This window comes from Haliotis cracherodii, unplaced genomic scaffold, assembly GCF_022045235.1.
Source record: "Haliotis cracherodii isolate W230 unplaced genomic scaffold, xgHalCrac1.p SCAF_15, whole genome shotgun sequence".
Classification (NCBI taxonomy): Eukaryota; Metazoa; Mollusca; class Gastropoda; order Lepetellida; family Haliotidae; genus Haliotis; species Haliotis cracherodii.
In genome coordinates this window covers 11,174,369-11,198,504 of record NW_027266270.1, presented here as the reverse complement: position 1 = coordinate 11,198,504, position 24,136 = coordinate 11,174,369, and the positions used below count along the sequence as shown (strand labels likewise).

The 24,136-nt window shown below is 40.5% G+C and overlaps 1 protein-coding gene across 1 annotated transcript; it reads right to left on the bottom strand.

The window, feature by feature from the left end:
- Positions 1 to 12,829: 12,829 nt before the first annotated feature.
- On the bottom strand, positions 12,830 to 23,936 carry LOC139461806 (histone-lysine N-methyltransferase KMT5B-A-like). The gene is made up of 8 exons (XM_071243279.1): positions 23,884 to 23,936; positions 22,995 to 23,132; positions 22,363 to 22,525; positions 21,723 to 21,835; positions 20,676 to 20,862; positions 16,458 to 16,594; positions 16,178 to 16,335; positions 12,830 to 15,592 (listed from the first exon to the last, which is right to left on the bottom strand). The coding sequence occupies exons 2-8, from the start codon at positions 23,129 to 23,131 to the stop codon at positions 13,692 to 13,694; spliced, it is 2,796 nt and encodes a 931-aa protein (XP_071099380.1). The 5' UTR covers position 23,132; positions 23,884 to 23,936; the 3' UTR covers positions 12,830 to 13,691.
- Positions 23,937 to 24,136: the final 200 nt, after the last annotated feature.

Sequence of the window (24,136 nt, the reverse complement as noted above, 5' to 3'; positions counted from 1 at the left end):
CAGCAGTCTCCAGCCATGTTTGACAGCTTCCTAACATATTTCGATTAACCAGATTCGCAGGACTTGCTCGCCTTGTGGGGCTTTCTTCTGGTTTTGGTTTTGGTTTGGTTTGTTGTTAAACGCTGCACTCAGCAATATTCCAGCTAGATAACGGCGGTCGGTAACTAATCGAGTCTGGACCAGACAATCTAGTGAGTAATACCATCAGCATCGATCAACGCCATTGGGATACGATGACATGCATCAACCAAGTCAGCGAGCCTGACCACCCGATCCTGTTATTCGCCTCTTACAACAAGCATAGTCGCCTTTTACGACATGCATGGATTGCTAAAGACCTATTCTACCTCGGATCTTCACGTAACGCTGACCATCAAAGCAGTTAAACTATGTTGTAGTCACTTTGTTGTTTTACGCCGCACTCAGCAATATCCCAGCTAATGATGGCATGCATCAACCAAGTCCCCGAACCTGACCATCCGATCCCGTTAGTCGCCTCTTACGGCAAGCATGGATAGCTGAAGGTCAATTCTAAACCGGATCTTCAAGAGTGGAGACAAGCATGGATTGCGGAAGGTAAATTCTAACCCGGATCTTCACGAGGTGAGACAAGCATGGGTTGCTGAAGGTAAATTCTAACCCGTATCTTCAAGAGGTGAGACAAGCATGGGTTGCTGAAGGTCAATTCTAACCCGGATATTCACGAGGGGAGAAAAGCATGGATTGCTGAAGGTCAATACTAACCTGGATCTTCACGAGGGGAGACAAGCATGGGTTGCTGAAGGTTTAATTCTAACCCGGATCTTCAAGAGTGGAGACAAGCATGGGTTGCCGAAGGTCAATTCTATCCCGGATCTTCAAGAGTGGAGACAAGCTGGGTTGCTGAAGGTCAATTCTAACCCGGATCTTCAAGAGTGGAGACAAGCTGGGTTGCTGAAGGTCAATTCTATCCCGGATCTTCAAGAGTGGAGACAAGCATGGGTTGCTGAAGGTCAATTCTAACCCGGATCTTCAAGAGTGGAGACAAGCTGGGTTGCTGAAGGTCAATTCTATCCCGGATCTTCAAGAGTGGAGACAAGCATTGGTTGCTGAAGGTCAATTCTATCCCGGATCTTCAAGGGTGGAGACAAGCAAGGGTTGCTGAAGGTCAATTCTATCCAGGATCTTCAAGAGTGGAGACAAGCAAGGGTTGCTGAAGGTCAATTCTAACCCGGATATTCACGAGGGGAGACAAGCATGGGTTGCTGAAGGTCAATTCTAACCCGGATGTTCACGAGGGGAGACAAGCATGGGTTGCTGAAGGTCAATTCTAACCCAATTCTTCACGCGTCCACGGCTCTCTGTGATGTTAATCATCACGTTGACATGGATGACGATAAGAACTCCCATCACGACAAAATGAATATTCTTGCTACAAACTCCAAACATTGAAACCTTGTCATTATGTGCTAAATACATCAAAGATGCCATCAATCTTTACCTTCATCATTATAATTCTAGTTTGTACTTTAACTGCACTCTGTAACTCTTGATATTGTACCACCACTTTGTATATAACACATGTATCTATATTGTACTTGGGCCTGTGGCTTTTATACTGAAATAAACTTGGGTACAAGTTCAGCACTTGTGTTATGAAAAGTTTAACAATACTATTGAATAGTGTTATGAAAAGTTTCACAATACTATTGAATAGTGTTATGAAAAGTTTCACAATACTATTGAACAGTGTTATGAAAAGTTTCACAATACTATTGCATAGTGTTATGAAAAGTTTCACAATACTATTGCATAGTGTTATGAAAAGTTTCACAATACTATTGCATAGTGTTATGAAAGGTTTCACAATGCTATTGAATAGCTTATATGTATGAAGCTTTCAGAAATGAATCCTCATTTGACCATGTGTCAACATCTTGAACGGAGAATGTCTCCATAATTATCCTCGCCAAGGACAATTTAGTCTGCTCGAGGATACGCCAGATGATGGAGGAGGGTGCCCACAGGAGGGTCCATATTCTGGCAGGACAAGGCAGGACAAGCACCGTCTTCTTTCGTGACGCATTTCATGAGGTCACAAGGGGTCGACGCGTTCGGGATTATTGCAGTTATATTGCGACGTCCGGGGATCGAACCACAGACCTTCCGCTTTCCATGCAGACGCTATGTCCACTACACCATGCACGTGGGCGGCCTCAGTTTAGAAGAATACAATGTATTCGTAAATATAAAACATCAATGCCAAGGAATAATCAGCCTCGACTATCAGCCGAAACAGATTCTACTGGAGAAAAAGGCAAAATATGTGAAAATATGAAGGGATAACTGAAACTCTACTCACACGATTCGCATAAAACGGTAAGCGTCAACTCTAAATGTTTCAAATTGATTCGAAAGATGCTGCAAACTGAATGAAATTGGCTTAATGCCACATCCGTGTGTGTGTGTGTGTGTGTGTGTGTGTGTGTGCGTGTGCGTGCGTGTGCGCCGCTCTGATCGGGCCTGTATATGGACAACCGCGGTCAGTGACCAGGTAGAGTGAGTGAGTGAGTTGGGTTTAACGCCGCTTTTAACAGTATTCCAGTTTTATCACGGCGTATCAGCTTAATGAGGGAGGTAAACCCGAAGTGATGCAGGTCTCAGACGTTTACCACTTCGGTGAAACCCACGAGCACGGGTATGGTGCTGACAAACCTAGAAATATAATCGGGGCGAACCGGGACTCGAATCCACAATCATAGGTTTCTAACGTGCCCAAGGGACGCAACTCTGCACAGCGAATTGCGGCGCCCCCTTTCGACAGCATTCCAGTTTCATCACTCAAATGATATTAGAAGTACGTATAGCTATATCAATAATACTCGACTCGACATAACTTCCCTCTTCTAGTCTTCTTACTGAGGAAATCCTCTGTTCCCTTTATAACAGTCTCCAGGTTCCATCAAATGTATCAGGGGATAGCCCACACGCGTACGGCACGATTTTGAATGGTTGAGAAATGCAGAATTCGCATTCTGGAGACGTTTTGATTGGCTGTTGATTTCATGCTCATGCGAAAGACATTCTGTGGTCTGCGAGGCATAAGAGATGGCTTTCTGACGTCATTTCCGAAACGAAGCAATGGATCCTGGGTATTTATTGTAAAAGAATATAAAATACACTTGATAGATTTCTTAAAAGATAGGGTGTGTGTGCCGCAACCCTAGCTTTTAAAGTACTGTCGGCAATGCTGGAAAAAGGCTTTTTTCCCATAGAAATAATGATGTAGTCATGATAAACCTTTTAATCCACAAAATGCAAGCCACTTGGCGAAAATTCTAGATGTGCATCTCAGAAATAAAATGACGCTGCATGGGTTTTGTCAACACTTCTCCCATGATGCATTTTGCCATACACGTGCAGAGCCATAGCCATGGTACACGACATGGAGTCTGCAGTAGGGAATGTATACAAGTTCTTTACACCTGAGAGAGACAGAGGGAAGTCATTTATTAGTTTCAACAGAGACTATAACCGAACTGCCCAAGCTCTTGGGCTTTCATGCCAACAAGTCTACGGTATGATAAAAGACAAAAACAAAAACAAAACCGGGACTTAAAAGGATATTAGACAGAAGGAGAAGGGGGGGGGGGGGGGGGGGGAGAGAGAGAGAGAGAGAGAGAGAGAGAATTCTAGACACAATTAATTTTTCCCGGACTGCATTAATTATTGCTCTTCACGAAGTGGGATTTCGATACACTGCACGTGGCGATGACACAGCGGTTTTCAGGGGGAAATATTCCATCCTGCCTATGAGGTCACATTATCTCCGCATCATTCATGACTATGGCAGGCAAGGCGTCTAAATCATTTACCTTGATGATACCTCGGTGAATAAGGATCATTCCACAGACTACATGACTAGCGCCAGATGGACGAAACGCACCCGTGGTACCATCAGGTGAAGGTAATCGTGTCATTGTTTGCATGCCAGAACCTGTGAATTGTGGCTTACGGTGGATTTGAGCAAGTTTTCGAAGCGAAAAAGAAAACTGGTTATTATCACAAGGAAATGAATGGTGATTAGTTCATAGACTGGCTGGGACATCGGCTACTGCCCATTCTAAACAACCCCAGTGTCATTGTCATGGATAACGCCAATTATCATAACATCCGGGAACCAGATACCGTCGCGCCAAACATGAGTAGTCTGAAGACGACCATCCACGAATATCTGACATCGTGCAATGTCAACTTCAGACCATATGAAACGCAAGTTCAACTCATGGAGAAAATTCGCACAAGACAGAAGTCCTGGCGGCTCAACACGGTCACGTTGACTTACGGACGCCAGTCAGACATTGTGAGCTCAACCCTGTGGAGCGAATCTGGGCTAACTGTAAAGGGTTCGTGGCAAGACATAACACAACATTCAAACTCACACATGTCAAAGGGTTGATCAATGCTAGAAACACACCAGAGGTATGGCAAAAGGCTGAAGATCACGTTTTTGAAATAGAACGTCAGTAATGCCAATGTGATATCAGCCTTGTCGCACCGGTTATCGTATATTTGGGTGATAGTACACATTCAGATACGTCATTTCCAGCTGTCAGATGATGGCTAAAAAATCATCTGTAGAACAACAAATACTTCCTGATTAAAAAACCCAACCTTCCATGACTCATCCCGTTTCATGGCTCTTTACTATTCCATCATTTTCCCAAGCAAATATAATGCAATCCTAAATTGCTACCCTGTCAACGCACATCTCAATGAAATACGACAACAGTGGTGGGGTTTGGGGGCAACCCCAACTCAGGTGACATTTGCACCTGTGAGAATGCACGGGCCGGTGTGAGGCTATCACCTCGAGACAGGTGTTAATTAATTTCCTCACGCCTTAGGCCGTTTCATACATACATGGCAACACACAATATTCCAAGTTTATCATTTAACCTGTAAAAGTATCTTTTTAGGCTAATCAAAGTGTTAGTTAGGATAGGTTGGATTGGGCAGATTTGTGTTATTCTGATATATGCTATTTTCATAGCCCTATGATTCGTATTTTTATCCCCCCGGTATATAATGCGGAGGGATATAGCGATCAGCCAGTCTGCCTGTCCGTCCGTCTGTCCGTCCGTAATCATTTCGTTTTCCGGGGCAGAACTCGAAATTAATTCAGTGTATTTGATCGAAACTTGGCATATCTATCAGTCACATACTGAAGTTGTGTCTTTTGCTATTTTGCTATTTATTTTTTACGTTTCCATGGTAACAAGTTGGACTTAGGTTCTATAAGGGTAGTATTCGTTTCCGGAGCGTAACTCAAAAAGCGTTAAATACTTTCTTACAAAACTTTGCATGTCTACCAGGCACATATTGAACTGGTGCCTTTTGCTAATTAGGAAACTTTTGTTTAATTTATTTTTTACGTTTCCATAGCAACAAGTTGGACATAGGTTCTATAGGGTAGAGTTCGTTTCCGGAGCATAACTCAAAACCCATTCAAAACTTTCTTACAAAACTTTGCATGTCTATCAGACTCATGCTGAACTGGTGCCTTTTGCTATTTAGGAATTTTAGAAAATTTTACTTTTTTACGTTTCCATGGTAACAAGTTGGACATAGGTTCTATAAGGGTGGTGTTTGTTTCCGGGGCGTAACTCAAAAACCGTTAAATACTTTCTTACAAAACTTTGCATGTCTACCAGGCACATACTGAACTGGTGCATTTTGCTATTTAGGAAACTTTTGTTTAATTTATTTTTTACGTTTCCATAGCAACTTGGACTTAGGTTCTATAGGGTAGAGTTCGTTTCCGGAGCATAACTCAAAACCCATTCAAAACTTTCTTACAAAACTTTGCATGTCTATCAGACTCATGCTGAACTGGTGCCCTTTGCTATTTAGGAATTTTAGAAAATTTTACTTTTTTACGTTTCCATTGTAACAAGTTGGACATAGGTTCTATAAGGGTGGTGTTTGTTTCCGGAGCGTAACTCAAAAACCGTTAAATACTTTCTTACAAAACTTTGCATGTCTACCAGGCACATACTGAACTGGTGCCTTTTGCTATTTAGGAATTTTAGAAAATCTTATTTTTTATGTTTCCATGGTAACAAGCGGGACTTAGGTTCTATAAGGGTGGTGTTCGTTTCCGGAGCATAACTCAAAAACTGTTAAATACTTTCTTACAAAACTTTGCATGTCTACCAGGCACATACTGAACTGGTGCCTTTTGCTATTTAGGAATTTTTTTATTATTTATTTTTTACGTTTCCATGGCAACAAGTTGGACTTAGGTTCTATGGGGTAGAGTTCGTTTCCGGAGCATAACTCAAAACCCATTCAAAACTTTCTTACAAAACTTTGCATGTCTATCAGACTCATGCTGAACTGGTGCCTTTAGCTATTTAGGAATTTTAGAAAATTTTACTTTTTTACGTTTCCATGGTAACAAGTTGGACTTAGGTTCTATAAGGGTGGTGTTCGTTTCCGGAGCGTAACTCAAAAAGCGTTAAATACTTTCTTACAAAACTGTGCATGTCTACCAGGCACATACTGAACTGGTGCCTTTTGCTATTTAGGAATTTTAATTTTTTTATTTTTTACGTTTCCATGGCAACAAGTTGGATTTAATTTTTCATATAGGGTGGGTTCCTTTATGGAGTATAACAAATAAACTGTTAAATATTTCCTTGCCAAACATTGCATGTCCATATATAAAGTACATACTGAACAGGTGCCATTTGATATTAAGGAGTCTTAGAAATGTTTATTTTAGAATTTCCATTGCAGCTACCTGCAGCTGTTGGGTCAGTTACCTGGTTTGGGACCATAACGTGTTAATAGATATAGATAACCTCGTTGACTATACGCTTGTTTCTTGTAATTTGTCATTTGTTTGCATAAAAAACAACCCACAGAAACATACGTTTTACTTTCCATTTCATATGGTTGCGACCATGGTGGATCTTTTGTTGGTAAACAATGTATGTTTCTTAAAGAACATTCAACTCTTGACTCATTACATACAGAATTGCACATTTACTTGTAGTTACTTTACAGACAGCTGCCGTGGGGATATGTCATCTTTCTGATGACTCTTGTTTAAATGAAGCCAGAAAAGCATTTTTCTAGCATTTCTGACAGTTTACTACCTTCAAGTACTCATCTTCTTATTTTGGTCCCAGATTTGAAAAAAAAACCGTTTGCCATTCCACATGACAATAAGCATGTTTTATACATTACACATTCGATTTCATTAATATCCACATTAGGTGTTTTCCTACAGGATTCCTCCCCTTCAAACCATGGTTGTCATGACAACATGCAAGTTATCGTCTGATGGGTGAGGTCATTCCAGGTAGACATCATGTGGAAAAGGAGAGCTGAAGAACTTTCCAATTATCTTCTATGCCCCTACACATTGTGTTTTGACATTGTTTAGGGTGTTGCTGGGTATTTGACGCACAGATATGGGATATTTAAATCTTCCAGTTAACCCTGTCGGTGCCACAGGAACTCGCTGGGTATCAAGTACTCAATAACATCTGCTGACATGAAAACCCATATTCTTGAAATGATAAGACACACAAGAAACAACCTTTAAACTTTTGTGTTTATTTAGTCTGGTTTTTCTAAACCAGCTCAATGGCTGCTGCCGTGAGATCAACAGTTGGCTAACACTGCCATAACGACATAACTAGCAGTGTTGCTAACTAGCTCTAGTTAGCTGTAATAACCAGCATTTCATTGTTGCGTATACAGACATTGAAATTCAGAGGTATCTAGCACTTCACAGATGTACATGTCCTAATGGAGACTGAATGAATATTTTTCTTATAAAATTTACAACCTTACCTCAACAAAGTCATTGTGTAGAAGATTGATGACTTGAAACGTTACACAAAAAATAACACAATGAACTGACTGGGTGGAGAGATAAACAGGCTAGACTTGTCTGCAGAACTTCTTAATAGGACAAAATTGGAATTTCATCCCGTGTTAACCACTTACAATAAATACATTACAAACCTCTCCCAAGAGACCTCTGAAGTGGAAACGTTTACATCCCACAAGAGCCGGAACATATCCAATTCTGAAAGAAGGTGCCATGCACAGTTCAATCACTACCTGTCAATCAAAAGTGACACCTATCAATCAAACAAGTGACAACTTCTCTTGCATCAAACTGCATTGAGCCTCTGGGTGTTACACAATGAGAGCTCCTAGGTTAGGATTGAGCTAATAAAGCTACATCAAGGGCCATATGAACTTGAATACAAGCCCCAAGTGAGCATATCTAACAAATCTTTGGGTGTATAAATGAGGTGATAATGAGTGAATGGTTCTTCATGCAGACATTTTGTGTCATACTATGAAGGACCAGTTGAAGGCATTTCTAACATAAGCCTGGGATATTTAAATCATGTTACCATGCAATTCATTACTCCTTTTAAACCATGAAAAACAAACCTACAAACATAAATAACACAAAAAATTCAAAAACAGATAAACCATCACAAATTGAAACAATTCCAACATTTCCAAACATTATACCAGGGGTAGACTTAACAACAGATTTGTATGAAGCCAGCAGGGCTTGCTCCTTTTAAAAGTTACTGACCCTTTTCCAAACTAACTGGCCTATAGTGAGTGAATTGGGTTTAACACCGCTTTTAACAGTATTCCAGTTATATCACAGTGTGTCAGCTTAATGTGGGAGGAAAGCCAGAAGTGATGCAGGTCTCAGACGTTTACCACTTCAGTGAAACCAACGAGCACGGATGTGGTGCTGACATACCTAGAAACATAACCACGGCAAACCGGGATTCGAACCCACGATCATAGGTTACTGGCGTGCCCAAGGGACGCAACTCTGCACAGCGAATCGCGGCGCCTTAGACGACTGGGCCACCCATTCCCCCAAACTGGCCTATAACTAAATAGAGGCTGCAAAGCGGCCAAACCTGAAGCCATGCAGCCACCTAGCAGCCGAATATGCTTACGACCCCTCACCCTGAAAACACCCTTTCCAGCGCACTGAGATATAATCTGGCTTCCATTTGCCTCATTTCGTGGTGATTATGAATAAATACAGATGTTGTACCCAACATTACAAAATGGTGGCTGGTTGTCATTCTACTCAGATGGTGACACATCTTTCTCTGAGTTAACCATTCACCTAATTTATCCCTCCTGTATATATTTTCTCCTCGAAATTACATGATTCAAGAGCAGCGTCCACTTAAAAAATCCAAACATACATGGAGAAGTTGTGAAATTCTGATTAGTCAGACAGGCCAGGGTCCCGTTCCTCATAGCGATCTTAGCGCTACGATGATCGTAAACCTATGTTAAAGTATGGGACTTACTATCACCTTAGTGCTTAGATTGCTTTGTGGAACGGGGCCCAGCTACTTTACATTTCAGCAAGTCCTTCGTAATTTTAACTGGCCACAGGCCAATTGGCCAGCAGTTAAATCGACCCCTGTATACATGTAGGAACTAAATAACAATTTGTTAAGGCTTAGTAACAGGTGATGAGAGACTGCCTGGCTATCTTACATTTTTGTCTACTATAAAACATTCATAATAGAAAATAATCACAAAAACAACTGACAACGTTTTGGTGACGATGGTCCTAATGAGGAGTGTACTTTAAGGGTGTACATTTTCACGTTGTCTATAATTTGGCAATAAATGACTATGTTTCTTAGCCTTGAGGTTTTCCCTGTTACTTTACAGGCATATGTGTGCGTACAAAACTGTTGTTTGGGAAAGTCTAACAATGTCCCATGCATATGAACTAGTGTTCCTTATTAAATATATTCAACCAGTTGTCAGGATCCAAAGTAAAAATCCATTTGGAAACATTATTAACACAATGAACACAATTAACATACATATAGTTTGATGCTTAAATATTGTTGAAACAAACTAAATCAAACTATACAAATTACTCATCTATAAATAAATAGGTAAAAACTAAAATTCTGCAATCTTAGGTGACCAAATAAGAATTTTAAATATGACAAAAATGAGATGAGTAGCACTCTGACAGCATTTAAACACGTAAAGTGAAGCAAGAAAATATAACTCCATTAACCTTAACAGTTTGTCTGGGAGTTATCTCCCTTTGTAACCAATCCACCAATTTGAAGATCAGAATATTCATTACAATTTTCCAAAAGAAATTACAAACATTTCAATATGTGAATATGTTTCTGAATGACCACATCAATACCTGACTTGATATTTTGGCTTCAACATTGCAAACTGATCCAATTAGTATGAATGACAATGTACAAAATACCAATGCACACCCAAGAGCTTACATTCACAACCAAACTGTGAACAGGCATACAGATAGTTTCAGATATTTGTGCTATTTCATCAAGAAATTAACTTGACCACAAAAGAAGTCATGGTGATAAATGAAAGAATGGTAATGCCCTATAGAAACAGAATTGCACTGAAACATCCTCAACCATCAGGGTGAAGCTGGTCTCCATCTTGTCCATCGAATACACTGAGCCTGTTCCTGCCAATCCACAGCCTCTAAGGAGTGAGTGAGTGAGTTGGGTTTAACGCCTCTTTTAACACTTAAACAGCATTCCAGTTATATCGCGGCGTGTCAGCTTAATGAGGGAGGAAAGCCCGAAGTGATGCAGGTCTCAGACGTTTACCACTTCGGTGAAACCCACGAGCACGGGTATGGTGCTGACAAACCTAGAAACATAATCGGGGCGAACTGGGATTCGAACCCACAATCATAAGTTTCTGGCGTGCCCAAGGGACTCGCGGCGCCTTAGACGACTGGGCCACCCGTGCCCCCACAGCCTCTAAGGAAGATGCCTCTGCAGATACAGAGTAGATTGTTGTTACTGGAGAACTGGGTGCCGTTGTACAAAACAGCCTCAACGCTACCACTGTCGAACGTCAAGTTAAGGTATGGGAGTTATGATCACCAAGATCGTTTTGTACAACGGCACCCTGAACTTGTGGCAACAGTTGGTGCACAAATCTTGCATGCATCTGGGCTTTATGCTGGGACATTCCAAGTTAATTATACAGAATCACCTACCCCTCCAACATACAGCCAAAATACTTATCCCCAATTGAGGCAATTAGAAACATCAGAGATAACTCATTAATAATCTAAAAAACGAAACCCCATCAGCATGACTATATTCTTTTGACAAAAATAAATCATCTTTTACACTGCATTGCCTAAACTCTTAACATCTGTAAACTTGAGAAGCTAACGCTATGTGACACTGCCTGTGATAATTTCCTGCCATGGAGTATGATATGGCTGGCTTGGCTTGCACAAATACAGCAACAGCAGTGACAACACAGTTCATCAAAACCACAGGCTATTTGTTATTTGTTTGTTATTTGCCAGAATTTCCAATATCATAGTTATTTATCTCTGCATATCTGCATACAGGCTCAAAGACACTTGAATGTGAAAGTCAGTGATACTAAAAGATTCTAGATTTGTCTCCTTACGGCTCAACAGTGTTTCACAAGCTATCTTGGCACTAGGGTGCCACAAATCCATATTGGAACCAGCATGGGAGTTTCTTAGTGCTAAGTTTTCTTGTGGACCAGATAATATCTCAGGGATCACAAAAACTCTCATATTTAATGTTTTAATCAACCTGCCCCCTTACACCTAAAAAAACCATGTCAAGTGAGGATTATCAAATACACAGATGCTTTCTTTCCTGGTGTTCTTTCTATTGTTTTCACTATGGTAATGATGTATGCACAACTAAAAATAGGAATAGCCTCTTGCGGAAAAATTTACGGACCCAGGGGTCCACAAATAAGCTAAGTGCTACGACTGTCGTAAGTCTATGTAAAACTTATAAGAGTTATGATCGTCATAGTGCGTAGAAAGGGGGCCAGTGTGATTAATATGAGAATAATGCGACATACTTATTAAACTGGCACAATCTTAACCATGACTATCTTTTATTCTGTCTTTTAGACACCAAACCGTAGATGAAGTTTTCACACCGCTCTTAGCAAAAATCAATTATATGGGGAACCAAACCTGGCCCTCCAGCAGGATTGGTGAATGGTTTAACCACCAGGCTACCCCACTGCATCAACTTATAGAAAGTTTTTCACAGAAAAAAACTCTTCCACTTTTCAGTCATATTTCAATATGAAATACAATCTCAGTTTACTGGTCACTGATCACAGTATACTATACTGTACTGGATACCATATCCAGAGTTTAATGTCAGCAACATAGTGATACAGAAAAAGGAGTGAGTGAGTGAGTTGGGATTAATGCCGCTTTTAACAGTATTACAGTTATATCATGGCGGGTCAGCTTAATGTGGGAGAAAAACCCGAAGTGATGTAGGTCTCAGACGTTTACCACTTCGGTGAAACCCACGAGCACGGGTATGGTGCTGACAAACCTAGAAACATAATCGGGGTGAACCGGGATTGGAACCCACAATCACAGGTTTCTGGCGTGCCTAAGGGACGCAACTCTGCAAAGCGAATTGAGGCACCTTAGACGACTGGGCCACCCGTGTCCCCCACAGGAGAAGGAAGTGGGAATTTAAGTAAAAATCTTGAAAATCCAGTGTTTCTGATTGTCCTGGTTCTATGGCTGCTATCTGCCTGCACATACTATAGGAATACAGGTGTCAGTGAGTGGGTTTGGTGTAACGCTGCTTTGAACAGTATTTCAGTTATATGACAACATGTCAGCTTGGTGTTGGAGGAAAGCCAGAAGTTATGCAGATCTTGACATTTACCAAATTTGAGAAACCCACAAGCACAGGTATGGTGCTGACAAACCTAGCGACGAAATTTAAACCACAATGATTTTTTGGGCCACACCTAAGGGAAACAGCTCTACACAACAAATTGCAGTGGCCTTGACATATGGGCCAGCTGCACCCTGCTACAGCTGAGCAGCACGCTACTGTGATGGATGTTTGAGTGACATGCTTGGGTGTGATGATAAAGAATTTCTGAAAATACTAGAAACAATAATATTGCCACGATTGCTCACTGGACGTCCTGATGGAAAAAAAATGAATTATGGGTTCAAAAAATTGTCTCCATAGAAAAAACAAATATTGTCTGTCATGAAAATATTTGTCTCTAACAAAATTCCCAACTCTCTCACCCGACCCACGAAACCTGTACATACTGATGACAGCTGCAAGTCGGCTAGTCTGGTTGGTCAGTCATCCCAGTACTATTCATATTAGCAGCCATCTTATCCACACTCCCCAGTCTTGTTGCCATGAGGTAGAGGGGAACATTTCTCGAATTTCTGTCAGAATACCTACAGGTGTTTTTGAGATACTAGCAGACCCACTGACTGTCAAAGGTTATCCCTTGTCAGTAAATACCAATGAATCTTAAAAAAATCAGTTTGGACCCCAAAAAGTTGAATTTGTCATGAAGATTCCCTAAAGTTCCATGGCATCCCCGAACCATGTACTGTATCGCAATCAAGCAAGCGTAATTCCTGCCGCTTGAAGATGGATAATAATGTATGTTAATGAGAGACAAAACCCTGTTCTCTGCCCGTGGCCCTGACCTTGTACACGTACCCATGGTAACCGGGACAACGATGAAATTTAATTAGTATCACATATTTAACCAATTTGGAACAAACAATGTCAACACAAAGCATAATAAAAATATTTTCTGAGTTGAATTGATCACAGCTCTTTGCACGGAGGTATATGGATGTCTATCGAACTATTCCCAAATTTGAGTCTCAGTTTTTTCGGCCTGTATGGGTTCTTGTCCTTCAGGGAATTCGAGTAAAACTGACTAGTTTCGAACGAAGAGGGCACCTGACAGGCACTGGAATGGACTTTTTCCAAAGGCGGAGGGTCAAACACTGAGGTTCCATTATGTCCTCCTTGGCTTATCTGAGATTCACAGTCGCTTTCATCGTTCCATTTGAAGAAAACACTCGCTGAAGTCTGATTGGCAAGTTGCTGCTCAAGGATGGGATCCCGCCGCATACGGATAGTCACTTTTGGCACCTTCTTCCTCGGGGAATATTCAATTGTGTCCTCAGCACTGGAGGTAGAAAATCTTTGCTGCCGTTTGCCATTAATGGGTCCTTTGTTTAAGAATCGTAACGACTCTTCACAATCTGATAACACTTGTTTCTTTACCAACACCTCGGGGTCACTAGAATGTCCTAGCCAGGCACCTTCTCCTGAGACTATTTTGGCGCACCTATATGGAGATTTTGCCCCTCCGAAGAAATCATCATCACTTTCCTCTTCATCTTCTCCTTCCTCCTCCACCACACTCTCCTCCTCAATGCTCTCAGTACCGTTGTACTCCTGAACATTGTGATTTGAGTCAATTGTCTGTTGTCTCACCAACACTGGCATTTCAATATCATCATCATTATCATCATCCTCATCCTCATCCTCATCATCATCATCATCGTCATCGTCGTCATCCTCATCCCCATCTTCGTCCACTGCAGCGTCCAAATCCTTCACTAAATCCACACAAATATTTTCACTGATGGGTTTCTCATCAATGATGGGACACGACCCACTGTTCTGACGGCCTCGCAGTCGAGGACTCTGTCGGACGGGAGGATTAGGTAACCTATTCTTATTTCGGTTTCCCTTTGGACTGAATTCAAAAGTGTCTGGTCTCAGTTTGCCATTTTCCAACTCAGCTATTCTAGGCACTTTGGTACTGGTGTGGTTGTATAAGTCAGAAAAGTCACATTTTTCGGTATTGGTTCCTGGGATTTCATCACATTCACTAGCTAAATGGTTGCTATCTACAGTTTTGCTTCTAAGTTTCCGGTGCTCAGCACTGGATGGAGAAGTTTGACGAGAGCTTTTTCTTAAACCAGGTCTAGGCTCTAAGTCTATATGTAAAGAGTCATCATCTGAGAACTGAAATGGATCTTTATCATCTTCGAAAACAGCATCTGGTTCAGGCAAGTCTTCAGGTTCACGTTTTATAGTGCGAACATCTGGAATGTCTAAGTTGCAATTTGAGTTCGTATCGACTTCCAGCCCCGGCTCAAGTTTCACTCTCGACGCCACACAATGAATACCGTCATCACATTCTTCCTCTTCTGCTTCTTTCCCAGACTTAACAGGATACCTCTTCCTCTGAGTATAAAACCGCCTCCTCTTCTTCCTCTGTCGTTTTGGATTGCATGGTGTATTAAGGCTACACATTTCCTGCTTCGGCAGTTTTGGTGGCAGTCGATTTACAGATTCATCGGTGCAAATATCCTTCTCCTTTTTCACGTTTTTTAGTGAGGGCATCCTGTCTGCCATTTTCTTCACTGATGATTTACATATATTCTGGCTATTCCGGAGTTTGTTCTTACACGGGCTGCTCCGAAGATCTCTGGTGGGCGGCAGTTCCAAGTCCATTTTCACTGCATTACTGTTGTTCAGTTTGAAAGGCAGGTCCCTCTCTAGAACCACTTTTGGCTCTGGTAGGGACAGACCTTGAGCAAGGATGATTTCTGCATCATATCTTGTGATCCCTCTTCTTTTCAATTCTGCTGCCTTCAAAAGGTGTGCATGGGAATCCAGGTTTTTGGCACGATAGTCCCAGTTTTCTGAAAAGGAACAATGCACAATATAAGAATAAGAATGATGATGATGATGATGATGATGATGATGATGATGTAAAAATTTGAAATAAAGCCTCCTTGGTCCCTTTTTATCATGTTCATGATATCGTCTTAAACTAATCAGATGTGAGCTTTCTGAAACGACTCAGCTTTACTTCTTCACGACCTTAATTCGTCAATTTTAATTTTAACAAATGAAACCCACACTGAATTACAAATTATTTTTTCGATGGTACTCCCTTTGGGTGTAGATGCCATTGCACTCAGAAACAACAGCGTGTAAAAAACATCCACAACAATGGTGCTGCCGTTCTTATATACATTTGGAACTGGTTGTTTAAGTTCATTTTCTTGGTATGGAAATCTGATGGTCAGAATGCTTTGCTCTCACCTATTGAGAATGTAGAATCATTGACACTGAATGAATGAAGTTCACCTGATGCAATCTCCTATGAAGAGGCTGTCATACCTCTTCACCGAGAGTTAAAAGTTCTCATTTTTATAACATTGATTCTATTTCAAGAGATATTGATGTGAGGCTGTTTGACAGTTTGACTCTGGACGACATACCTGTGGAAGCTGCGACTACACCGTTGATGTGAGGCTGTTTGATCTCGGGCTGGGATTTGAGCCTGTTGACCCGTTCGTCCGTGTCCCTCAGCTTGTAACCCTCTTCGTCTACACTGTTAGGCACTGGGCACTTTGGACGGAACGCACCTGCCTGTCTCCTGCAACACACAGACACAACAGTCAACACCCCTTATCTCAAACTCAGACATATACATGTATATCAAATTTCTTTACACAGAAACCAGAGGCCGACATCCTTTATTCTTCAACAAGCACTTACCTTTCACAGGTTTCACATTCACACAGACTGTTTCCATCTCCAAAGAAATCTTCTCCATAAAAACATGTGATCTCCTCGCCCTCGTCTATATCTCGCAGTACCTTCACACTGGCTGTGTCTCGGCCCGTGGACACAAACTGAAACATGAGAGTGAGTGAGTGAGTGAGTATGGTTTTACGCCGCTTTTAGCAATATTCCAGCAATATCAAGGCAGGGGACACCAGAAATGGGCTTCACAAATTGTACACATGTCGGGAATCGAACCCGGGTCTTCGACGTGACGAGCGAACGCTTTAACCACTAGGCTACCCGACCGCCCCCTGAAACATGAGAGTTGCCTCACATTTAGATGTCTGGGTCTTGACGAGGTCAATATGCCAAAACAAGGAGCCTCGGACCCGACCCCAGAGCTGATCTGACCAGACCTCGGCCTCAGCTCGTCAAGAGTAGGCCTGTGAAGACACCGGGGTAGAATAGGTCTTCAGCAACCCATACTTGCCATAAAAGGTGACTATGCTTGTCGTAAAAGATGACTAACGGGATCGGGTGGTCAGGCTTGCTGACTTGGTTGATACTTGTCATCGATCCCAATTGCGTGGATCGATGCTCATGATATTAATCATTGGATTGTCTGGTCCAGACTCGATTATTTACAGACCGCCGTCATATAGCTGGAATATTGCTGAGTGCGGCGTTAAACAACAAACCAACCAAATCAAGAGTAATCATTCAGTTTGTTATACCGAAATTCACTTTATAGTTTATGAAGACTAACCTAGTCCTTTCAGTAACCTAGATGCGAACTATGAAATGTTAGTACCAGACGCCATCTTGTTTTCTAGCAAAGGAGTCAATATTCATCATGTGACAGGTCAATACTGATTATGTGATGAGTCAATATTTGAGGTCAGTTCCAGTCACATGATTTGGGGTGGTCTACATTGAAATGTATTGTTTTGTCACATGGTACAGATTAACCAATGGAGTGAAAGAGTATGGTTTTACGCCACTGTTAGCAATATTCCAGCAATATCACGGCAGGGGACACCAGAAATGGGCTTCACATATTGTGCCCATGTCGAGAATCGAACCCGGGCTTTTAGTGCGAAGAGCGAACGCTTTAACCACCAGGCTACCTGACCGCCCTGATTAACCAATGGAGATATAACAACAGTAATTATGTTTGTTTGTTCCTTAACGCCACACAAAGCAGTATTTCAGATACATGACAGCAGTCTTTAAATATGGAGTCTGGTCCAGAAAACCCATTGATTAATGTTATGAATAATGCTCTACCCCGTTGGAATATGATGGCATGCGATCAACCAAATCATTGAGTCTGTCAACTCAATCCATAGTCGCATCTTACGTGTAGTAAGTTGTTTTAACCAGAGGAACATATGAAAAATATCTCACAGCAACTTACAAGTGTAATCCATTATTATGACCAGTGATCTTCAGAAGACGCTTACAATGGTTGTACTATGAGCTCAGTCTAAATATTACCCATAAGGATTGAAACAATTTTCTGATATATGCATGCATATTTTTGTGATTCTCTAATCTGATTAGTCATTTAAGTATATGATGTCACGTTGTTGCACTGCTGAAAACAACAGTCTTTGCACATAACACTTTGGAACATAATGTCAGAACTAGTGTGGAGAACTGCTTGTTATGTGAAATCATGATTCTACCATGAATTTGGAATTTACTCGATTCTGATTGGTCAATCAGAGGCTATTAAATCACAATAAACCACCTCTGATTGAAACAGCTGGTTTGACGAACGCATCACCGCGGAAGCTAATATTCATAGAATAGTACTATTTTCAGTCATTGTCGGTAGGCATATTTAAATAACTATATCTACAATTACAGGTTACAAAATGCACAGATGCTGTTACTACAATATTCAAAGGATGTGTGGCAATACATTTCGCGCAGAAAAACACGACAGAAAACAAACAAAGGGAATGTATTTATGTTTTGGAGACAACAGAGGGCTTGAAATTTTGGGGCTTTTCTATATACGACTGTGACGTCATATATTTTGCGTCACAATGAGCGATATGACGTCATAATGGTGACATGAGATGTAGAGGAAAAGCCTTGGGATGGCCACCTCATGTTAGCTTACCAAGTTGCCGTGCTTATATGCCTGTCATATGTTCGAGTGATGTATTACGGAGTAAACAAACTGCTTGAGTATATACAGAACCATATTTTGTTTGGTGATTCCGTAATTCAGATCGATAACCCACTCAAAACATTGAACTCAACCCATGCCGCTTCACTCAGTATATTTTCTAACACCAAAGAGTTTGCGTTTTATTTAGTCATGGTAGAATGGAGATAAACAAACTGTGTTTTCAATGTAGAGCTAGATTACCTGTAGATTTAACCGCGCTAAACATTTGAAACCTCACGTTGCGTGTTCGGTTCCAAATTCAATTTAGCGGGGTTAAATCTACAGGTAACCTAGCTCTACATTGAAAACACAGTATGTTTATCTCCTAATTGATCATCCTAACCGATCAATCACTTAATCAGTTGGAAACATGCTGCAATTTTCAATGTGAAGTTAAGTAGGTAGAACTAGATCAAACCTAAAAAACATAAATATTTACTTAATTTATTTTTCTAAAAAGACACTGGTCTTACTCTTACTGCAAGTACGAAGTAGTAAGCAGTGAATAAAGCTCAGTAAACAAAACTATTGCACGATTGAGAGAGTGCCTAAATCTTTTGCGTTCAATCATGTCTATGTTTTTCGATAAATCTTTGATTATTTCAGTTGATCAGAACATCACTAATCATTACATTACATTGACTTGTTGCATTGTTGATTTCACATGTCATATAGACCACTAAAAAAAACGTTAAAGAATACCCCATTCTTCCATATAACCATTGTAACATAAAAGTTGGGGGTTCTTTAGCTTTTTTTAAGAAGTACATAACACAACACTAATCATGTCCTATTGAGCTGATAAATACTGGACTGGGGGGGTCTAATCTATGCCTAAAATGTTTCCCCTGACTTAATCCGGACTAATCTCCTGCTGCCATTACTGTACTTACACCTAATCCTTACAAACGAGCTTTTATCAGAGAAGCTTACTTGCTAGGAGGATATTTGAATGGGGTTTGTTGCCAATTGATTAGTATTTCAGTTTGCCAGTGTCAGTAGGTTTGCTTGTTTGTTTGTTGTTTAACGCCGCACTCAGCAATATTCCAGCTATATGGCGTCAGACTGTAAATAATCGAGTCTGGACCAGACAATCCAGTGATTGATATCATGAGCATTGATCCACGCAAATGGAATACGATGACATGCATCAACCTAGTCAGTGAGCCTGACAACTTGATGTCACCTTCACCTCAGATCACATCTTACATTAACAGGTTCTGCTTTATGATGCTTTCAACAAATTAATGAGAAAACTTCTTACCGCTGAATTGGTTATTTCACAGCTATTTGCAGCCAGTTTTAGCAATATTCCAGCCTGATCATTGTGGGGGATACCAACAATGGGCTCACATACACATGTGGGAAATCAAACCTGGGTCTTAGGTCTGTCCAGCTGACACCTTAACCACTAGGCTATTTATCTCAGAGAGATGTTTTCTTGCAAAGGTATATACCTTTTAGCATGACAGAATAAATCATTTCTTACACTAATTTTAGGACTTTGCAAAATATCTTATACTCCAATAAGGACGGTGCAAAATGTCTTATACTCCAATCAGGATGGTGCAAAATGTCTTATACTAATTTTAGAAGATTACAAACACAATGAACCTAATATTAGCATGATAAGGTTGGTTGGTTGGTTTGTTTGTTTGTTGTTTAACACCGCACTCAGCAATATTCCAGCTATATGACGGCGGTCTGTACCAGACAATCCAGTGATTAATGTCATAAGCATCGATCCACGCAATGGGGATTGATGACATGCATCAACCAAGTCAGCGAGCCTGACCACCCGATCCCGTTAGTCGCCTTTTACGACAAGCATAGTCACCTTTTACGGCAAACATGGGTTGCTGAAGACCTATTCTACGCCGGATCTTCACGGGTCACAAACACAATGAAACTAACATTAGCATGATAAGGGTGCTACAAAAGATCTTATACTAATGCTACTATGTAGCGAGCTCACACCCAACGTTTAACAAAACAAACATCCACAAGGGGTATCTCAGTTCCTTTACCTTACAACTTGGCCGACAGTCATGGTTTATGAATGAAGCGGGACCAAGCCATAGTTGAGCACAGTTTTTTCTACATGAGAACATCACGCTGAAATCGTTGACCCCCGGGGTCAATAGTTCTTGCTCCTCCTCATGGGTAAGCTCAGCTATACACCCAATCAGCATAGAGATTGTATCGTTCTTGCGCCTGCAAACGGAAACATTGTATTGTATTGTTGACTACTGAGTTTGGAAGTGAAACATGTTTTACAAGCCAGGGATTTATCTAGGACTAATAACAAATTGGGCAAAAAACATGATTTTTTTTCAATTCATTTTTTTAAAGTTCTTATTAATGTTAAATTGGGAGGAAGTATTTTAAGATGGGATGAGTGTAAAACTAAGCACTAAAACCGCCTTGCTTCTCTTTATTGGTCCTTAACATTTGTTATAACTGGTAATAAAGATAACTTCAATAGGGATTTTTAAAGTTCAATTTGACATTGGCTGCAGACTTTGTGCCGAATATCGTCACCTGTGTAGGCCTAGGGGTAAATCACTGCCAGCATTAAGCAAGATCACAGTTCTATCAGGACAGTGAAATCATTAGCAAGGCCAGAGTAAGCAACGATCCATTACTGCGGGGCAAACTCATTAAAGTCTGATCTTCTACTCTGACACAATACCTCTTTGCAGTCTGCGACATTAGCCACGAGTCAAAAGCAGGAGTCTAGCAAACTTCTGTTCGGCCTGTAAGCTCAGCCAATATTAACACTAAGGTCTCCCGAAAATGATGCAAAGAGCTAACTTGGGGCTAGTGGTCTCAAACATTTTTTGGGATCTGAGGAAACCATGAGAGAACTATGAGCGAACTTTTTCCGACCAATCTAAATGAAGAATGCATGGGGTCTTGAGCCAATCAAAAATGATGACACACTATGTCAGCCACCATTGTGACCAGCTGATTCACATTTTAGTGGTAAGAATAGGGACGAGGCGTGGACTCCCTGTGGTTTACCCAGGAGCATCTAGTCCATTTCCTGCATGATAACAGACACATGTGCTTACCATCTTCTGGTAGTACAGATTCGGCCGCCAATTTGTCCTTCCATGGAATATCGATGACATCCCAGAATTTCAAACCCCGCTCTCTCGTCAAACATCTGCAGGTACCGATATACCTGTGGGGAATTTACAAAACGTGCAAACTACGACTGTAAGTTTATCATGTGTCTGTTCATTTGTTTGTTGTTTAATGCCGCACTCAGCAATATTCCAGCTATATGACGGCGGTCTGTAAATAAACAAGTCTGGACCAGACAATCCAGTAATTTACATAATGAGCATCGAACCACGCAATTGGGATACGATGACATGCATCGACCAAGTCGGCAAACCTGACCCCCCTCTTATGACAAGCATGGGGTGCTGAAGGCCTATTCTGTAAATGTACCTGTAGGTTTATCAACAAACATGTTACAACATATACAATACAGGTGAATAGTTTAATCCAGAAATATTTTGTCATACCATTTCTTTTTTCAGGCAGAATTATTGTAATATACTAGCAAAATTTGAGACAATTATACTTATAAATATTTATCATTTAAAAAATCAGATCTCAAAAGACTGATTACTTAACTTTCATTCATTTATTCATCAGTTATTTTTTTAAAACCCCAGATCTTCCGTTAATGTTTATACGCACATGTTCTTTGAAGACATTGCATTCCTGTTTAGTCTTAGACGAGAGGAAATTCCGAGCAGCATCGATTGAGAGAAGAGCCCTGTATGTGCGTTGATAGTCCTGTTGCTCTTTGAACTTTTCAACTATAGCCTTCAATGTTGCCTTAGCTTTTAGAGGACGATGTCTGCAAAAGAAATTGTATGTCATGAACCGAAAGCCAAACATACAATTAAATAAATGTTATTTCAGGCAAGAAGAAATTGTCATTTTGTTAAATATGGTACTTTCTTGAATGTACTATACTGAGGGAAGAATATTGCTGTTTATTTATATTTAGTTGGAAGGGATATCAACAACTTGCCTAGAGCAACCTACAGATGATCACACTGACATGACATAGATAGGAAAATCAAAATATTAAGGATACCATGCTTGTGAATTTTTTTAACTTACTAATTCACAATAATCATTCGCTGTAAAAATCATCAACCATTTGTGAATTGTTATCACTTTTACCTTAACTAAATTCAATCTGTTCCATATGTTGTTTTTTTCAGTGTAAATAATTGTGTTCGTATGAATTCTTTTCCTTTGGCAGTAATAAATAGGTCAGTCAGTGACATTTCTAACAATGGCTATCCTAGGTAGTATACCTTGTGTTCATTTTATGAGTTAAAAAGCCTAGGAATGGGTCCAATAGAAGACTTGTCGCCAGGTCATCATTTTCACAAAGCTCTGTTGCTGTCATACCCGTTGATGGGAACCGGGCGGTCCCAAATATAGAGCTCATCCTGCAATTTGAGAAAACAAAGACTAGATCTATGTTGAAATATAACCAACTGAAATATCAGCAAATAAGTCATTATTGTTCACACACTGTTTACAGACGAGTAAACAACGTCATTGTTTACTTTCAAGCTCCAGAAATTGACATTCATAAACGTCAAATAGAATAATATGTGCACTACATCTACGTGCGGAAGGGGCCCAATTAGGGTGGAGAATACATACACAATTTATTGTCAATATTTTCAGTGTGTGCAACATATTCCTTCTTTACAACCACCAAAAGACTACTAGCTTGTGAAATATAGTGTGCAGTCTCGTCTGTGAATCACAATATAAACTTTGCAAAATGTTTGTTTAGTGAGGCTGCACGGAAAAGTTGTCAGTATGCAGATACGGCCGTTGTCAAGTCGGAGGATAAAGAATAATGTTTCGATCGGAAACGTATTGTCACTATGAACATGCATGATGTTGACACTATAATCATTTAATGAACACAATTCATCCGATTCAATCAATCCGTATCACATTTTCATATAAACTTGCACCGACAAAACTCATTCTTTTCAAGATCTATTTGCCTCCCACCGTTCAAATAAAGCGCTGACAAGAGTTGCGTTTCGGTATGTAACGGGGCTCCGTACACGAAAATGGCTGAGTGAATCCTCAACCAACAAAGAGCCATTAAAAGAAAACGAATCAGCGGTTCATTTTGGTAGTATTTGAGTTATAACATTCATTTTTTCTATGATTTACCTGTAATTTTCAACGATGAACCCTGGCTTCCTATCGGGACAAACCACACAAAATGGCTGTCGAAACCGTCAATAAATTCCTAGAAAAATAGTGCAGTGTTATTTTTGTGTATTCATATTCATTTCACAATTATTTCCTTGTATGTCTGAAATATTGACATGGGTGAGATATTTAATAAATACCAATTATCATGAAAGCGACAAAAGCCTTTATAATTCAGAAAAAGGAATATAGGTCGCGTAGGAATACTGTC